The 17,241-nt window shown below is 38.0% G+C and overlaps 1 protein-coding gene across 3 annotated transcripts in view; it reads left to right on the top strand.

Annotated features, from left to right (window-relative positions):
- Fmnl2 (formin like 2) overlaps nucleotides 1-17,241 on the top strand; it is a 281,047-nt gene that overhangs the window by 237,618 nt on the left and 26,188 nt on the right. For all 3 annotated transcript variants that reach the window (XM_026389145.2, XM_026389166.2, XM_026389156.2), the window contains exons 10-13: nucleotides 5,844-5,918; nucleotides 11,540-11,650; nucleotides 14,215-14,364; nucleotides 16,198-16,299. In XM_026389145.2, the coding sequence (XP_026244930.1) occupies nucleotides 5,844-5,918; nucleotides 11,540-11,650; nucleotides 14,215-14,364; nucleotides 16,198-16,299 (438 nt within the window). The remainder of the gene's footprint in view (nucleotides 1-5,843; nucleotides 5,919-11,539; nucleotides 11,651-14,214; nucleotides 14,365-16,197; nucleotides 16,300-17,241) is intronic.

Raw genomic sequence — 17,241 nt, forward strand, 5'->3', positions numbered from 1 at the left:
AGGACACAGGGGTGGCTGAAGGAGTCTATTAATTTCAACATCTGGTTGGCAAGATAATACTCTTTATTACAAAGCTTTTGTATAGCCATCTTCTCTCTGCTCTGAGCCTTTAGGGAAATCATCTACTAACCTCTGCCCACCCCAGAGACACTTTTAACCACAGTCTCCTTTGCATCCAGGACCCTGGGTCTATCCAAATGCATTGGGATACTGTTCTGAAATGCATTTCACAGATGTTGGAGAACATACTTGAGTTGTTTTTTTGGCAGGAGTTGTACTTTTCCTTCAGTTCTTGTTTAAGTGAAAATGTATCTTGCTTTTTGAGGGAGAGGCCCATTTCATCTGGGCAGTGCAGGATTTATCAGCTTCGCAAGCAGGCTTGAACCAGCCAAGCTGAGATAGCAGTGGTTCGGCCCTTATAGCCTGGTACTGATGGTCTGCACAACCCAGTCCATCCCTCTGAATTTGTGTTGTATGGAATTTCCATGTGGTCAGTTGGGGAATATCATGTTATATTGGTATGCTAGATTAGAATGTTAGAGCTTCAAAATATTGAATGAGATTAAAAAAAAAAAATCCTCTGACCCAAGAAATCTTACCAGGCAACTCAACAGAATTAGTCAAATGTGGCTAGGTGGGAGGGGACGTCTCAAGAATCTTTCTTATTGGGGATTTCCCCTCCTGGCTATGCCTTTGACTTTTGGAGTCCACTGAAGCTCTGTAATCTTTACAGCTTCTTCACCCTTAATTCCTCTGTGACACTTATGGCTTCTTAAAGCATAGGTGGAAAATTGGCAATATAATCTTAGATTCTCAAGATAATGAATGTGGTTGGAGCCTGGTGTGGTGCTATACTCATATAATCCAGCTACTTGGGAGGCTGAAGCAGGAGGGTTTTAAATTTGAGGCCAGTGGGCAACTTAGAATTACCATGTCTCAGCCTATATGAAAATGAAGTTCAGAGATGTTCACAGAGTGGTCCAAGTTAACAGCAGAAGAGTTGCAGAACTTTGACTTGAAATCTATGTTTTATGATCCCATATAATATGCCACTTAGTCCCATTCTGCTGTCCTCACCCTCACACCAATAGCGTTAGAGCTTAAAGGGGCAGTTGTGCTGGGGATGGGCAGGACTGGAGCCTACACATTTCCAATCTACACAGTGTTAGTCCAGGTTGGTCAATTTATTCACATGAAACTGGTACATAAGTGATTTGCAATGAAGCTGCCTCTTAGTTTACAGTTGAACACATTCTTTTCCAGTGCATGGACTTTTGTTTGCCTGCTGGTTTACTGAAGTTCTGGTAGGCCTACCTGTTACTATTGGAATGTGTTACTATTGGAAAATGTGTTACTAAATGTGTTACTATTGGAACACTAAGTTCTGAAAGAGGTGTGCAATCCAAAAAGGGGCTCCTTTCTAGTCTGCTTGGCTCTGCTGGGTGTCACTGTAGCTCTTAAACTAGCTCTCCACCCCACCTACTCCAGTGGCTCTTGTTATGGGCATAGGAAATTGATGGTAGAGCTGATAGGGTCATGAGAGATACAGAGAATTTAAAAGTCAAGAATGACAAATTTCAGCTGTAGAAGTCTGACGATTTTATTTCAGTTTTCTCCTCCTATGTTTTTGAGCCTTTATTTGCAGATGGAAGCTACATGTAGCAATACGTAAAGTGCAGTAAAGTATGTGTAAATGTGCTCCTGGCTTCATTTTGATTTCATTTTGATGAAGCCCTTGAGAATATTCTCATGAAGGCCCATGTGTAGATTCTGAAAACGAGTGTCTTCATTCCCACCAATTTTCTAAAACAAGGCCAGTTCAAAGGAGAGAATGGGTATGTTCGTTCAACCATGATGGTTCCATTTTAACCAAGCATGTGGGGTGGTCCAGATGTGAGCAGTATGAATGAAGACAACTTTCCTTTGATGTGGGACACAACTTTTACCAACTTCCCCAAACATATCTTCCCATTTCCTGTGGGGTTCTAGTCTACACTTGTTTAATGATTGTTAGAGCCACAGAAACAAATGTGAATCTGGTTTGCATGCTTCCTTTCCTTAGAAATGAAGGGGGCCTCTGAAACCCAGATTGTTCCTAGGAGCAATGTCAGAAAATAGGACTGACCATTATCTGGGAATGGAAATGAAGCAGTGTTAGTTATCCTTTGCATAGAGAGGCTTGGTGGATCTGATAGGAGGGGTCGTTCTGGTTTGTACATTGAGAGAGGAGAGCAGTCACTCAGATTCTTCCAAGGATTCTTATCTTGGCAATCTGTCCTTTTGTGTATTTGAATTATTTTTCACTAAGTTTATAGTAACTATAAAGAGAAATATAAATCTCTTCCTTTTGAAGATGAAAACTATTTCTCTGTTTCATGACACACATGTTCTCAGCATGAATTTGTTGACAGAATGAGGGATTTGTAAAGAAATATATGGAGTGGGAACTCTTCTTAATGTCTATTTCAGTCCTGCCTACCAAGCCAATATCATTTTGGAGATATTTACCCATAATGAAATTAATCTGGTGTTGCTTATTTTTGATTTGACGTCATCTCTTTTTATTAACTGGCTATGTGTAGTTTGTTTTGTTACTGCCCACATGCACTTTCCCCTGTTATTTAAGATTTATTTACTCTAATACCTTGGATGCAATCCTTGATTATTTGTGAGTTATCCTGTTAGTAATTTTACCTGTTCAGGGTCAGTGTACTAATTCCTGTCCTGCCTACCCCTGTGGGTCCTTCCTATTACAACTGTCCTTCTTTGCAGCTTTAACCTCCAACACAGATGGAGGTGAGGGGCTATGAGGGCAGAAATGGGACCAGGTGGCTGCATAGTGCTGCACTCCTGTGATACCCAGATGTAGCAGTGTGTGTTTCTTTTGTGTTGATCAGTTGGAAATTGAATAAACTGAAAAGGTAATTATCTAGCTATTTTTCAACTGGTCTTGTAGTTGGTAGTCAAAATGGCTGAGTCAGTCTAATATTGTATAAGTCACTAGTTCCTAAATGTTTGTCCAGAAACCATGGCTTTTTAAAAGCCTGAGTTCCTAATCCCATCTGTGCAGATTCTCATTCAATACCTCTCAGCTTGGACCCCTGGAGTCTGCTGTATTTAGAAATTTGTGGGAAATTCTGGTACACATATGTCAAGTATTATGTGTGTGATGCAAGGGTTGTGATTTTTAAGTTTATTTTTTTTTCCTGGTCTCTTAGGTAATTCTGGAAGGGTAGAACTATCCTCTTTAATGGACTATGTTGATCTGAGCATTCTGGGCTATGTGGGAGTGGGATCATTAAGTGGGCATTGGGGACTGATTCTCATCTTGGTTTTGCCACTCTGTTGACCATCCATCAGGTTAGGGATATTTAATCTGCCTGAGACTTAGTTTTATTCGTAAGACAAAGGCATCAGATTATTCAAGACACTTTTCAGCTTCCTAACATTCTTTGATTTGAAGGGCTTTGCTCTACTAGCAATTGTGTCTGTTGTCATTGTTCACTGGGTGTCTCTTACCTTTTCTAAAGGAGTGAATGCCTATTTGCTCAATAGACCATTAATCATGGTCTACTTCTCAGAAGAGCTGGTGTCTGTCCCCCAATCCAAGAGGGCCTTTCTTCCTTTTCTTTTTCTTGTCATTATCATCTTGAAGCCAGTCATTCTCCTCAAGTTCTTATGTTGGGGTGTGTGCTAAAATAAAGTTGCGGTTGTGATTCTGACCCTTTCTCTGCCAACCCTTGGCAATTTTCAACCACTGGACCCTCTTTGCAGGTGAGGATGCTTGTCCTTTTGGATGTAGATGTAACTGATGTCAGAATAGAGAGCAGGGCCTAGAGTGCTTCACTATATTCAACAAATGTTTTGTTTCCAGGAATTTGCCACATATTTGCTAGAGGGTTTGGCTGAGTGCAGGGGCAGAACATGATGTCCCCTTAGGTTTCTGGTCCTTGGCCTTCATGGAGCATCAAAACAAGTAATAGTGGTTTTAAATCATGCATGTCCATGTCACCCCACCCCCACTCAGGACTATTGAATCAGACCCTTCAGAGTGGAACTGGATAAGCAGATTTTTTCAAAGGCTGTCAATTCTCCCTTCCAAACCAACTCTTCTTCCTCCTGTCTGAGCTCATGTAATGTTCCTCTGCCTCTTGAAACTATTTTTAATTAAGGCAGATATAAATAAATGGAGAGTCATCAACAGAATTCTGTAATACTGTGGTCTTATTCTGTTGGAAGAATTTGGTCTTTAAGACTAGAAGACCCTCACAGGTTAGAGGCTGTTTCCTTCTCATTCCCAGGGTTGGGTTTAGGCCTAGGAGCTATCACTACAGATGTATTTAAAAAAAAAATAAGTAATTTTTTTTGTTTTTGGTAATTGTAGATGGACAGAATGCCTTTATTTATTTTATTTTATTTTTTTATTTTTATGTGGTACTGAGGATCAAACCCAGTGCCTCACACATGCTAGGCAAGTGCTCCACCACTGAGCTATAGCCCCAGCCCTACAGATGTACTTTTGACACCTGTCTATAGTGGTTCAATGATTCTCTCTTTACTCTAAAACATGATAGAGATTAGTAGTAAATAAGTCACCTTTTTGTGAAGTATTAACACAATTACTTGTTTATCTTCTATTCAGGGAAATTCACAAATAATTGAGTACTTACAATGTGCTAAGCATTCATCTGAATGTTGAAGATATAGTAGTAAATAAAACAGACAAAAGTCCTGCCTTCATGGAACTTTCTATTCATCAGTACATATGTATATTCACATGGAATTTAACATGACTGAATTAAATGTCTGCGTTGTAGCATTATGAAATACTATTTTAGAATAATTTGTCAGGACTAGCCTTGCCTGGCTATCTCTAAGATCATAAATGGAATCAAAATTTGGAGCTTAGCTTGTGAAATCTACATTTAATTTGCAAAATGCTAACTTGGGGACTGTGTTCTACTAATTCAGCATGTGGTCCATAATTCAGGTAAATATTTTTTTGGAGGTAGAATGTATAAAGCATTAGGTGTAGAACTTTGCTACTTAAAAGGTAGCCAAGGACAGTGACAGAATTGCAATTCATCTTTTTATTTTGGGACTAGTATTTAATAAAGTCTTTCTTTGACATTGTGTTTTAGCTTGATGTATTTAAATATTTATTTCAGTGTATGTGAAAATACCTTGGAGCCCTGGGGTTCCCACTATTTTATCTGTTTATTTCACCTGTTCAATGAAAGCATTAATTTGAGCTAAATGCTTATGTTTCAGGCCTTGGGGCTGAATTACTACTTCACGAATTTCCACAAATTTCTATATTCACCTTATGTGGGTTAATGTAGCTTTCCAAATTGTCTGCTTTACTTTTGTGTTGTGATTTATGCACTAAAATTATTTGATACAGTTAGACATGAAAATTTTGAGTTGCTTTCAAAGAATTTAAAAATTATTTGAATCTTTTAGTATTTCTGCCTTAAAAGTAATTTGGTAAAAGGAAAGCTGTTGTCATTCATACACATATACATACACACTTTTTTTTTTGGCCATGAGTTATGATCTTGGATTCTCAATGCATTTTAAAATATTGTTGGGTGTGCAAACACAACAATGAGTTAAGAGCACATTTGATATTAATTTTAAAATATCAAGAGAATATGTAAAAGAAATCAAGGATCAGCTTTTAGTCCTATTTCCGGTGGCTATTTGTGAATTAACTAACTTCAGAGAGAATCGGTGTGAGAGAGGAAGAGGAAAAACAAAGATATTCTGGAAGTAATTATTAATGCTGAAATTTCCATATCTAATTTTGGAATGTGACATGGCAACAAAAATGTATGTTTCAGGTTTGTGGAGAAAAACAGCGCTTCGAGAAGTTGATGGAACATTTCAGGAATGAAGACAATAACATAGATTTTATGGTGAGTTATTTAATACTACGTTCAATAAAGCAAACTCAATGTCAGCACTTTTTCCCTAAGTATATTCATACATATACATACACATGTGTTATACAGGACAGACAGAAAATTGAGTATAATATGCTATAGATCCTTTCTAGAATGTTTCTCTTCATCTGTATCTTCCCTTTGTGGTATTTGTTTACAGTTTTATTCATTTCAAACACATTCAGTAAACGCCAAGAGTGCTGATTATGTATGGCAAATAAAGGGGGAAGCCACACAACTGGGGAAAAGTAAATTGAGACCTGGTTCAAATGCTTACAACTGCCAACTTGAACTACCAATGGTACTACATAATATTTGTAGGGTATAAGGAATCTTGATGTTTTTGACTTTTGCAGACTCCAGTCAGTTGCCCTTCTCCAGACTGTATTCTCAAAAACTATGCACTTTGCTTTGTAGAATTGACTCTTCAGCAGTGATTCCCCCTCCTTCAATCTCTTTCCTCCTTTAGTAACTCTGTGATGGCATAATCATACTGTACATCTTCTTAGCAGGCTAAATCACATGCTGAATATCTGGTTTCATAGCAGTGCTATCGTTCTCAGGTGAGCACAGCAAAATACATTTAAGCACTTCTGAATCCATATGCCCAAATCTTATTTCTGGACTGAGATGGGATTTACCATAGAGAATTTCCTGACACATTATACACTGCTGTAGTAGATTTGACCCAATCCACTTGCTCTAGTGACCTTCTGGACCCAGGAGATCCTTAACTGAGTTTAACCTAACCTGGAGCAATTATCCCAAACAGTTCTTACATTGCAAAGCCTATACTTAGGATGTCATGTAAAGTTTTATTTTGAATTGCTTTAGTGACTATAAAGTGTAAAACAGAGCTTTTCAGATTTCTAACCCTTTTATGTGAATTTTCTTTTTTCTGGGACCTCAAATTTTATATGCATCCCTAGCCTTCATCTCCTTCCAAAATCAGTGAGAAAGATGAAATCTTTTATAGAGAAACTGTTCTTTTCCATAAAGCATGTTATTTGCTTTGGAAAAATGAAAAAACATGTATGTGAAACAATGCATACTTTTATATTCTTCTTAGGATTTTCTGGAGAAGTTCAGGCGAATGCTGGCACTGGTAATGAATATGTAAAGAGGTCTGGCCTTGGTTTACATTACCAGCTTCTTTTCTGTTCCTTGTAAGGAGGAACTTTCTTGTTTGATTAGAGCTGAGGGTGCAAACTGGAGGTCCCAGACTGAAGGCATGCTACAGGCTTGGTGAACGTAATGTTAGATGTTTGATTTTTTATTTTTATTAAAAATGTCTGATAACATTAGGCCCCTGTTTCTTTAAAGATATTATCTCCAATTTGTCACAATCTTCACTGTCCATTATTGTATTACATATGACCCATCTTACTTATTTATGATAACTGCTAACCCTGTCATTTGAGTTTGCTGAAATTATAAGCCCATTAAAACATCTATACCTAGCTACATCAATGTTTATAGTAGCTCAATTCTAAAATCTTAGAGAGTTTATACATCTTCCAAAGATGTCCAGTATGTAAAAGTGCAGCCTAGGTGACCTTCAACAGATGAATGGATAGAGAAAATGTGGCATATATACCCAATGGAATACTTTTTTCTTGTTCATAAAGAAGAAGGAAATTACTGATATTTACTCATAAATGGATGGAACTAGAGACTATTATGCTAAGTGAAATAAACCAGTACCCCAAAACCACAGGCCAAATGCTCTCTCTGTTATGCGGATGATAGCACACAATAAAGAGACTGGGAGAATAGAAGTTCATTGGATTAGACAAAGGGGAATAAAAGGAAGGGACAGTGGATGGGAATAGGAAAGACAGTAGAATCAGACATAACTTCCTATGTTCATATATGAATATACAAGCAGTGTAACTGCACATCATGTACAACCACAAGAATGGGAAGTTATACTCCATGTATGTATAATATATCAAAATACACTCTTTTGTCATGTGAATCTAAAAACTACAACAACATCAACAACAATAAAACACATACACCATTGTATTACAGATTAGAGCCAGTTCCTGTCAGTTCACTTACTCATATGCACACATGCAAGGTACCTTCTTGACAGGCTGCAAGAATTCAACTCCTGGGCATTGCTGGGCACTGGTGCATACCTGTAATCCCAGTGACTTGGGAGTCTGAAATAGGATGATCACAAGTTCAAGGCCAGCCTCAGCAATTTAGCAGGACCCTGTCGCAAAAAAAAAAAAAAAAAATAAATAAATAATAATAATAATAATAATAATAGTAAAAAGAACTGGGGGGTGATGCTCAGTGGTTAGTGTCCCTGGATTCCAATCCTTACTATGAAAACAAACAAAGAAAATTCCCCCAAACAAACCCCAAATACTGTTATTGCTGGATTCATATGTTATATAAAAATAGTTGTCTTTTAGGTATATTATAAAGTCAGCAGATCATTTAGATCTATTTTTCAGAAGAGAAATGGGAAGATGCTAGAATTCAACCACATTTTCCCTCCAGAAAATGAGGTTTTTGATAAACTGGGAATGCAGTTACATTGCCCAATCTCCCAAACAACATATTCCTCATAACATGTAACTTTTTTTTTATATGTAGTTTAAGACCCTTTTCTGTATTTTTGTGGAGAAAAGAAAACAAAAAACTGTCAAAATGATTTTTTTTAAGTTCATTTAACCATAGACCTTGAAATACTTTTTGATAAATTATAGTAGAGTCCCCTTGTAACTTAGAGAGTTTATACATCTTCCAAAGATATCCAGTATATAACATTCCAAGAGGACTCTAACTCAGTAAAAACAATCTATTTATTTATTTATTTACTTTCTTATTTATTTATTTATTTATTTTATTGGTTGTTCAAAACATTACAAAACTCTTGAAGTATCATATTTCATACATTTTATTCAAGTGGGTTATGAACTCCCATTTTTACCCCAAATACAGATTGCAGAATCACATCGGTTACACATCCACATTTTTACATAATGCCATATTAGTAACTGTTGTATTCTGCTACCTTTCCTATCCTCTACTATCCCCCTCCCCTCCCCTCCCATCTTCTCTCTCTACCCCATCTGTTGTAATTTAATTCTTTCCCCTGTTTTTTTCCCTTCCCCCTCACAACCTCTTATAAGTAATTTTGTATAACAATGAGGGTCTCCTTCCATTTCCATGCAATTTCCCTTTTCTCTCCCTTTCCCTCCCACCTCATGTCTCTGTTTAATGTTAATCTTTTCCTCCTACTCTTCCTCCCTGCTCTGTTCTTAGTTGCTCTCATTATATCAAAGAAGACATTTGGCATTTGTTTTTTAGGGATTGGCTAGCTTCACTTAGCATAATCTGCTCTAATGCCATCCATTTCCCTGCAAATTCCATGATTTTGTCATTTTTTAGTGCTGCGTAATACTCCATTATGTATAAATGCCACATTTATTTTATCCATTCATCTATTGAAGGGCATCTGGGTTGGTTCCACAGTCTAGCTATTGTGAATTGTGCTGCTATGAACTACCGTATCCCTGTAGTACGCTCTTTTAAGGTCTTCAGGGAATAGTCTGAGAAAGGCAATAGCTGGGTCAAATGGTGGTTCCATTCCCAGCTTTTCCCAGGAATCTCCATACTGCTTTCCAAATTGGCCGCACCAATTTGCAATCCCACCAGCAATGTACAAGAGTACCCTTTTCCCCACATCCTCGCTAGCACTTGTTGTTTGACTTCATAATGGCTGCCAGTCTTACTGGAGTGATATGGTATCTTAGGGTGGTTTTGATTTGCATTTCTCTGACTGCTAGAGATGGTGAGCATTTTTTCATGTGCTTGTTGATTGATTGTATGTCCTCCTCTGAGAAGTGTCTATTCAGGTCTTTGGCCCATTTGTTGATTGGGTTATTTGTTATCTTATTGTTTAATTTTTTGAGTTCTTTGTATACTCTGGATATTCGGGCTCTATCTGTAAAACAGTAAAAACAATTTTTAAAAAGCTAAGGGGAGGGGCTGGGGCTTAGTGATAGCACACTTGCCTGGCATGTATGAGGCACTAAGTTTGAGTCTCAGCACTGCATATAAATAAACAAACAAACAAACAAATAAATAAATAAAGGTATGTCTATCAACAACTATAAAAAAATAGCTAGGGGGAATTGGTCTTGGGGAAGAGGTTGGTGATTATGAACCTGAGTCCCTCAGTCATTTTACCTTCTTCCTGGAGCTTCTGCTGGGTCATTGCCTTTGAGGGAAAGCCTGAGCAAGATATTTCCACCATAAAAGACTGTCACTATCAAGAGCAAAATAGATTTTTTGAATTCTGTTTTATTATTTATTAGATTGGAAACTAGTTTTCTCTGGGACAGATCTTAGGGCCACTGCTGCAATTGTGAGGAGAAAGCACCAAATCAAAGCTTTCATGGAATAGAAATAGGGTGATTGCATGGAAAGATGGGCCAAAGCTCTGTTCCTGTTCTCTTGGTAGGCTGGAGTACAGAGAAAATGTTTAGAAAAAATTACCTTGTAGTGAGGGTTATAGGTGATGTAGTCCATGTTTGCAATAGTTGTTGTTTGCAATAGTTTTCATATTTTTATGCTATATATATACCTGTACTAATTTACTTGATTTGCCGTGTGTACTACATGACTTTTTAAGAACAGGTTTACTGACATACGATTCTCATAACTTCCACATTACCATTGAAAGTGTATAGTAGGTTTTTTAACCATCACCACAATTTAGAACATTCTGTCACCCCCCCCCCCAAAGAATCTCTGTGCCTGTTAACAGCAACTTTCTATTTATTTTACCCCCACCCTTAGGCAATCGCCAATCTATTTTGTATTTCTATAGTTTAGCCTGTTCTGGGTATTTTAAATGAATGGAATCATAAAATGTGTGTGTGTGTGTGTGGGGGGGTGGTGTGTTGTGCTGGGGATTGAACCCTGGACCTCATGCATGCTAGACAAGCACCTTGCCACTGAGCTATATCCCCAACTCTTCTGTGGTTGTTTTTGATTGGTTCTTTCCACTTACTATGATATGTTCAAGTTTGTCCATGCCATAACATGTATCAGCCATTTCATTCCTTTTTATTGTTGCACAATATTCCATTGTGTAGATAAACCACATTTTGTTTATCCATCAGTTGGTGGACATTGGGTTCTTTCATGTGGTTATAAATAATACTGCTATGAACTTTTGTGTACAAATTTTTATGTGTATATGTTTCTTTTAGCTACATAAGTCACATGGTAACTTTAACATTTTGAGGAGCTGTCACACTTTGCAAGGTGACTACATCATTTTATGTTCCCACTAGCAAGGAATGAGGGTTTCATGTTTCTCTACATCCTTGCCAACACTTCTTAATATATTTCTTTTTATTATCAGTCATCCTAGTGGCTGTGAAGTAGTATCTTATTGTGGTAACTCTATGACTTTTTAAATTAAAAACATTGTAAAATGTTATTAAAGACCCAGTGAAATGAAGGACTTGGTAAGTGAGCCTAATTTGTGTATTAAAAGCATATGCCTATGATTCAATGAGAAAAAAGTTTAACGTCTGTCTAATCCCTTGGCAATTTCATTTCAGGTGGCCTCGATGCAGTTTATTAATATTGTAGTCCATTCAGTAGAAGATATGAACTTCAGAGTTCACCTCCAATATGAATTCACCAAATTAGGCCTGGATGAGTATTTGGATGTGAGTATAGCTTATAACCTTTGGCTTCAGTGTAAGAATTGATTTATTGCTTACCCTCGGTGGTGCACTTCTATAGTGGCTAAGGAATGCTTAAAGCTCTGCATAGTCAACTACTGTCGTGTAGTTAAAAGGAACCAATCCAAGTGATGCAATCTGCCAGAGAAACCGGATTCTTGTAGACCTTCTGGGACCTCTGGCAGTCTTTTGCCAGCAGCCTTTTAGTACAGGAGCCAGATGACCTCTTGCAGTCCGGCTGCAGCTTGCCAGTGTTTGTGAGCTCAAGTCTGGGTCAAGTCTCATTGCATCCCTCACCCAACTGCTGCACAGTTTGCATTCTTGGTTACTCTGAGGGCCCCATCTAGGCAGGGAAAATCAATCCAAGACTGCTGTAGAGTGAAGAGAAATGCTCCGAGGATAAATAATGAGGAAATGAAGACTAGAAACTTCCTCCTGAAGCTGTTAATTTTTGCTTGAAGGGTTTGTGGCTTTAGAAGTTCCACTTTTGGGTTTTGGGAGAGGGGTGTTTAATTTCTCTTTTCCAGGTTTCCTTGCAGAAGTGCTCAGCTAGTTCTCTGAAGTTCTTCAGTTAAGAAACTGAAAGTTGATGTTCAAATCATAAATGGACATGAGAATCTATGCATGTGAAGCATGTCCTTTGACTCCTAGACAGTTTTGTTTTTCTTTCCATGTAAGAATGGTCCAGTTGAATTTGGAAGATTGGGCAGGAATTGCTGACCTCAATTTCAAGGCCGTTTCTAGCTATAGAGATGATAGGAGCTCTTCCCTTGGACAATTGTGATATTTAGCTATCCATCTTCATGAAGGATGAAGTTGAGATTTCAAGCACTGTCTTTTCACAGCACTGGGAGGGAAAAATCACAGAGATGGTTACTCTTGACCTGAGCGGCCTTGCTCACCAGAGCAACCAAGCTACCCTGGAGTAGACTGTCCTAATGTCTAAAGTCTCTACTCAGGGAGAGACATAATGGATTTCCATTAAAGACATGTTGGAATTATTTTCCTATAATTTAAAGACCCACTGATGCCATTTTTGGAATATTGTATTTAAAGGAATTTTTTATGCATTGATGTTGAAGTTTATCTGTCCTCTTTCCTCATATGTTCAGAGCAACAGTATTTGAACAAAAATTGGGCACATAAATTCCTAATGGTTTTCTGGGTTTGGCTTTGTGATATCTTGCTTTATACTCCAATGTGTAATGGCAGGTTGGTGACCTATCAGTGAATACCTATTATTCATTGTGAATCTTGTGAAAAATCACAAGAAATTTCTTCACCATTTTCATCATTTTCTGTTCTGGCCTTTGTTTTGAACTGTGGTGGAACATACCCTCTTTCAAAATAAGCTAAATTGTAGGTTAGAACCTAGCAGAAAACCCATTTTTCCAAGAATTTACATGAAATGGAATTCCTCTTAAAATTTTTGAATTTTATCAAAACTCTATTTCTTGAACTTTGTAAGTATATTGATTCTGCACTCTAATAGATAGAGGTAGTTAGAAAAGTAATATGATGAATACATAACATATAAATACCATATTAGTTTACAGAAGCAGCTTTGCATGTAGTCTTTGATTTGTTCAAAAATGCTATTGGCATTATCCATGTGCCAGATATTATTCAAGCCACTCATTTATCCTCAGGAAAATTCATAACTAGTGTTTCTTGTAGAGAAGATTCATTGATTTATTTGGCCTTCTCTGAGGCAAGTTTATCTTAGTAGTATCTGAATTCCTTCAGGATCCCTGATCAGGGATAGAGTGAACTGGGGAAAGCTTTCTGATCTGTGCTTTGGAAGCCCTGAGCTGTTGGTGTGGGGCACTGCCTTAGGGAAGCATTCATGAAGAGTGAGCTCTAGAAATTTGCACTAAAATAAACCCAAGATTTGGGCTAGGATTGTGGCTCAGTGGCAGAGCACTTGCCTGATGAAGCACTGAGTTTGATCCTCAGCACCACATAAAAATGAATAAAATAAAGGTATTGTGTCCATCTACAACTTAAATTAAAAAATAAATAAACCCAAGGTTAGTCACCTCCTGTATAACTTTGTGTCCCACCTGGGTCCACCATCTCTATCCAGGCAAGATGCACCTACTACAGTCTCCTCTACTACCCCAACACCCCTTTAAGTTTTATATTGTTTCTGACCGTTCCCTCTCAAAGCTACTTTTAGTTCTTCTGTTTTCTTGATTTCACATATATCAAATTGTTTTAGATTGGAGTATAACTACATGGGGTAGGAAGTATTGGGGGGAAAATTGTATATGTAAATACACACATGTAAATATGTATATTTTATATACTTATATTTACATGTGTGCACATTAAATATTCACATAGTTATGTAAATATTTGATGGGTAAGAAACCAATCTGATCCTACCTTCTTAAATAGTCACTTCATCATTCTCTTAAGGAGGATGATGTCTTAAACCTTTTGGAAAAGGCTGGACTTTGGGAAGAAACAAACCTTGTAGACGGTTGGGTAAGTTTGTTCTGTTTCCAAAGATAAGCTAATGTCACTTCTCAAATTCTGATTTTTAGAAGCTGAAACACACAGAGAGTGACAAGCTGCAAGTACAGATTCAGGCTTACCTGGACAATGTGTTTGACGTAGGAGCTCTGCTGGAAGATGCAGAAACCAAGAATGCAGCCTTGGAGAGGGTGGAAGAACTGGAAGAAAACATCTCTCATGTAACTACATCTCAGAAAAGGGAAAATTGCTGACATTCCCTCTGGGTGCAAAGTAGAACTAACATACACTTTTGTGGCAGTAACTTAAAAGAATCAGAGTCTAGAAATGAGCTGTGACTGTTTAGAGAATTATCATAAACCATTCTGGGCTCTTTCAAAGAAGGCAGATGTGTTACTGAAAGCAAAATGGAACCCCTTGCTTTGCCTCAACTGACCTACCTCTCAGGACTGCAAAATAAATTGCTTGTCCTGACAATCAGTTACAGGCACAGGAGGATTGAATCACTGGCATTACCTAAGGGATTAGAGGGGAATGAAATATGGGAATTTGGCATGAGATGAATAAGTATTTTCTGAACATTAGCCACCTTCTTCTCAAAATGTCCACACAGTCCCTTGGAGATAATTAAATAGTGTCTTTTGATGCTTATCTAAATATTCCTGTCTTAATCACTTAATAGTTTCATTTTAGCAGTAGATGTTTTTAAGGAAATCAGTGAGCTCTCCCAAATATCATCTTCGTTGAGGAAGACTATCCTCTCAGAACAGTGTCATCTCTATATTGGGGTAGTGATCTGATCTTGTGTGTGTGTGTGTGTGTGTGTGTGTGTGTGTGTGTGTAGGAGGGGGGATTGACTAGGGACACTTCACCTCTCAGCTACATCCCCAGATCTTTTGATTTTGAGACAGGCTCTCACTAAGTTGCTGGGGCAGGCCTCGAACTTGTGATCCTCCTACCACAGACCAAGTAGAATAAGAGTCTTAACAGTCTTCAGAGGTTGTTTATTTGTTCATTAAACAAATATTTCAGAGAGTACAAGAACAAACAGAGAAACCTAAGAATTTTGAACCAAATTTTTGGCCTGAATTGATTACCACTTTTCTTTATTGTGAAGTGAATTGTCCCCATTTGGGGGAATATTATTTTGCCCTTTGAACAACCCACATATTTCTCCCCATATTTTATTTTTAAGTACTGGGTGTGTGTCATTTCCTTTGCCTTTTACCATTACTTTGAAAATGGGCATCTGCCTGGCTTGTGCTGAGCCCCCAACTCTCCTTTTGTAAATACTACAATGAGCTAGTTGGCGTTTATGAAACAGTCTAAAAGCCCAGTATCTCTCCCCTTAAGAGATTTGTATTTTGTTCTGAGCCTGATTAGTGTAAATCTCCACTCTTCGTCTTTACATTTTCTCTATGATTTCCTTTACTTACTGATCATTTTTAGTAAGATGTAAGAAATCAGAAATTGCTTAATCATACAGCTGTGTGCAGAAAGCTCCTTTTAAGTAAATAGTGCATGTGGTTTCTCCCCCGCTGCCCCCCACCATCTCTTATTCAGCCTCAGCTAGTATGACCATAGAGTCTACTTTGTAGCAGGCCATCTTTATTTGAATGGCTCCTCCAAATAGCTTTTATTAGTTGAATAATTTGCATTGAAACAATCTGTTGTGCCTTTTTTTTTTTTTCCAGCTACATCAACAATATTCAAAAGCTTTTACCTGACATCTCTTTCTTGGGGATGGGGATGACTCTCCTCCCTCACCTTACTGTTCTCAACCCTTGCTAGCTCCAAAGGATCGGAGGGAGACACATTGGATATTTAAACACTGAGGTTTTTATTAAAGATCATGTATAAATTATTCTTGGGAGAAACAAATATATTTCCAGAACCATATTATAAATACTAACATTTCCATTAAACAATTTGTATAAGGACATGCAGGAATCTAAAGGGCCCCTAAAGGTCTTAGAGCTACACTTTCTGAGGACTAAGGACCTGGTCTAAATGATCCTGTGTTGTGACACAGTTTCCTTTTCAACATTTTACAGTTATCTGAGAAACTGCAAGACACAGAAAATGAAGCCATGTCTAAGATTGTGGAACTGGAAAAGCAGCTCATGCAGAGGAACAAGGAACTGGATGTTGTGCGAGTAAGTGTAATGATGACAGTCCCCCAGGTGGAGTGATGGTAGATGTGGTCCAGCTTTGGGCTGGTTGAAGCATTGATGCAGCATGTTTATTCGGGCCATTTCAGAGGTGATCCTTCAATGGAAAGTGCACGTAGTCAGAGTCTGTGTACACATGTGCATGCACTCACATACTGGAGGTTCAGGATTTCCTTATCACAGATTTTGGGAGCAACAGTTTTCCCATTTGGAGGAGGATGAGTTGATTCTGAGGCTCACCCATTTAGAAGGAAATCAAAACATAGCATGAATTTAATTCATGCCACTAATTTATTTTTACTAGGACTTGGACTTCATTGTATTCCTTTACTTTACTTTGTATTCCTTTACAAACTGGGTTTGGTGGTTGCTGTGGAAACCGTGAATCACAGCACAGGCTAGACCTGGTGACATTCACCAAGAAAAAAAGGAAAAAGCAAAGCCAATTAATTTTATTATCAGATAATCCCAGTTATTTGATTTGGCTGTAGCGTTGTTTTACCTTACATGTCAAGTATTTATGGAGTGCCATCCGTGTGCTTGGGATTGTGCAGAACATAAAAGCACCAACATGCCTGGAGGGGGTTTGGGCAAATGGCTTGCCCTTACACCACTGTTTAATGCAGCAGCACATTTTATGTGATGGTTATCATGTCTGTGTGTGTTGCCTGATATTCTGACATGTCCTTTAGTTAACTCTGGAAATTTATTTTCTGGCACACCATCGAGACAAAGTTGTAGCATATGGACTCAATTCAAAGTTCAGACTCTCAGATTATTAATAATAGACAGGGTGTGAAGAATGTTTCCCTGCCTGCTGGAGGTTTGTGGTGAGAGAGCACATGTGCAAGGCCCAGCAAGTAAGTTCAATTCCATAAAACTCCTTTCACTGGAACTTCTATGGGCCCCTAATAAAAGAAACCAGGG

This window comes from Urocitellus parryii, chromosome 1 (assembly GCF_045843805.1).
Source record: "Urocitellus parryii isolate mUroPar1 chromosome 1, mUroPar1.hap1, whole genome shotgun sequence".
Taxonomy (NCBI): Eukaryota; Metazoa; Chordata; class Mammalia; order Rodentia; family Sciuridae; genus Urocitellus; species Urocitellus parryii.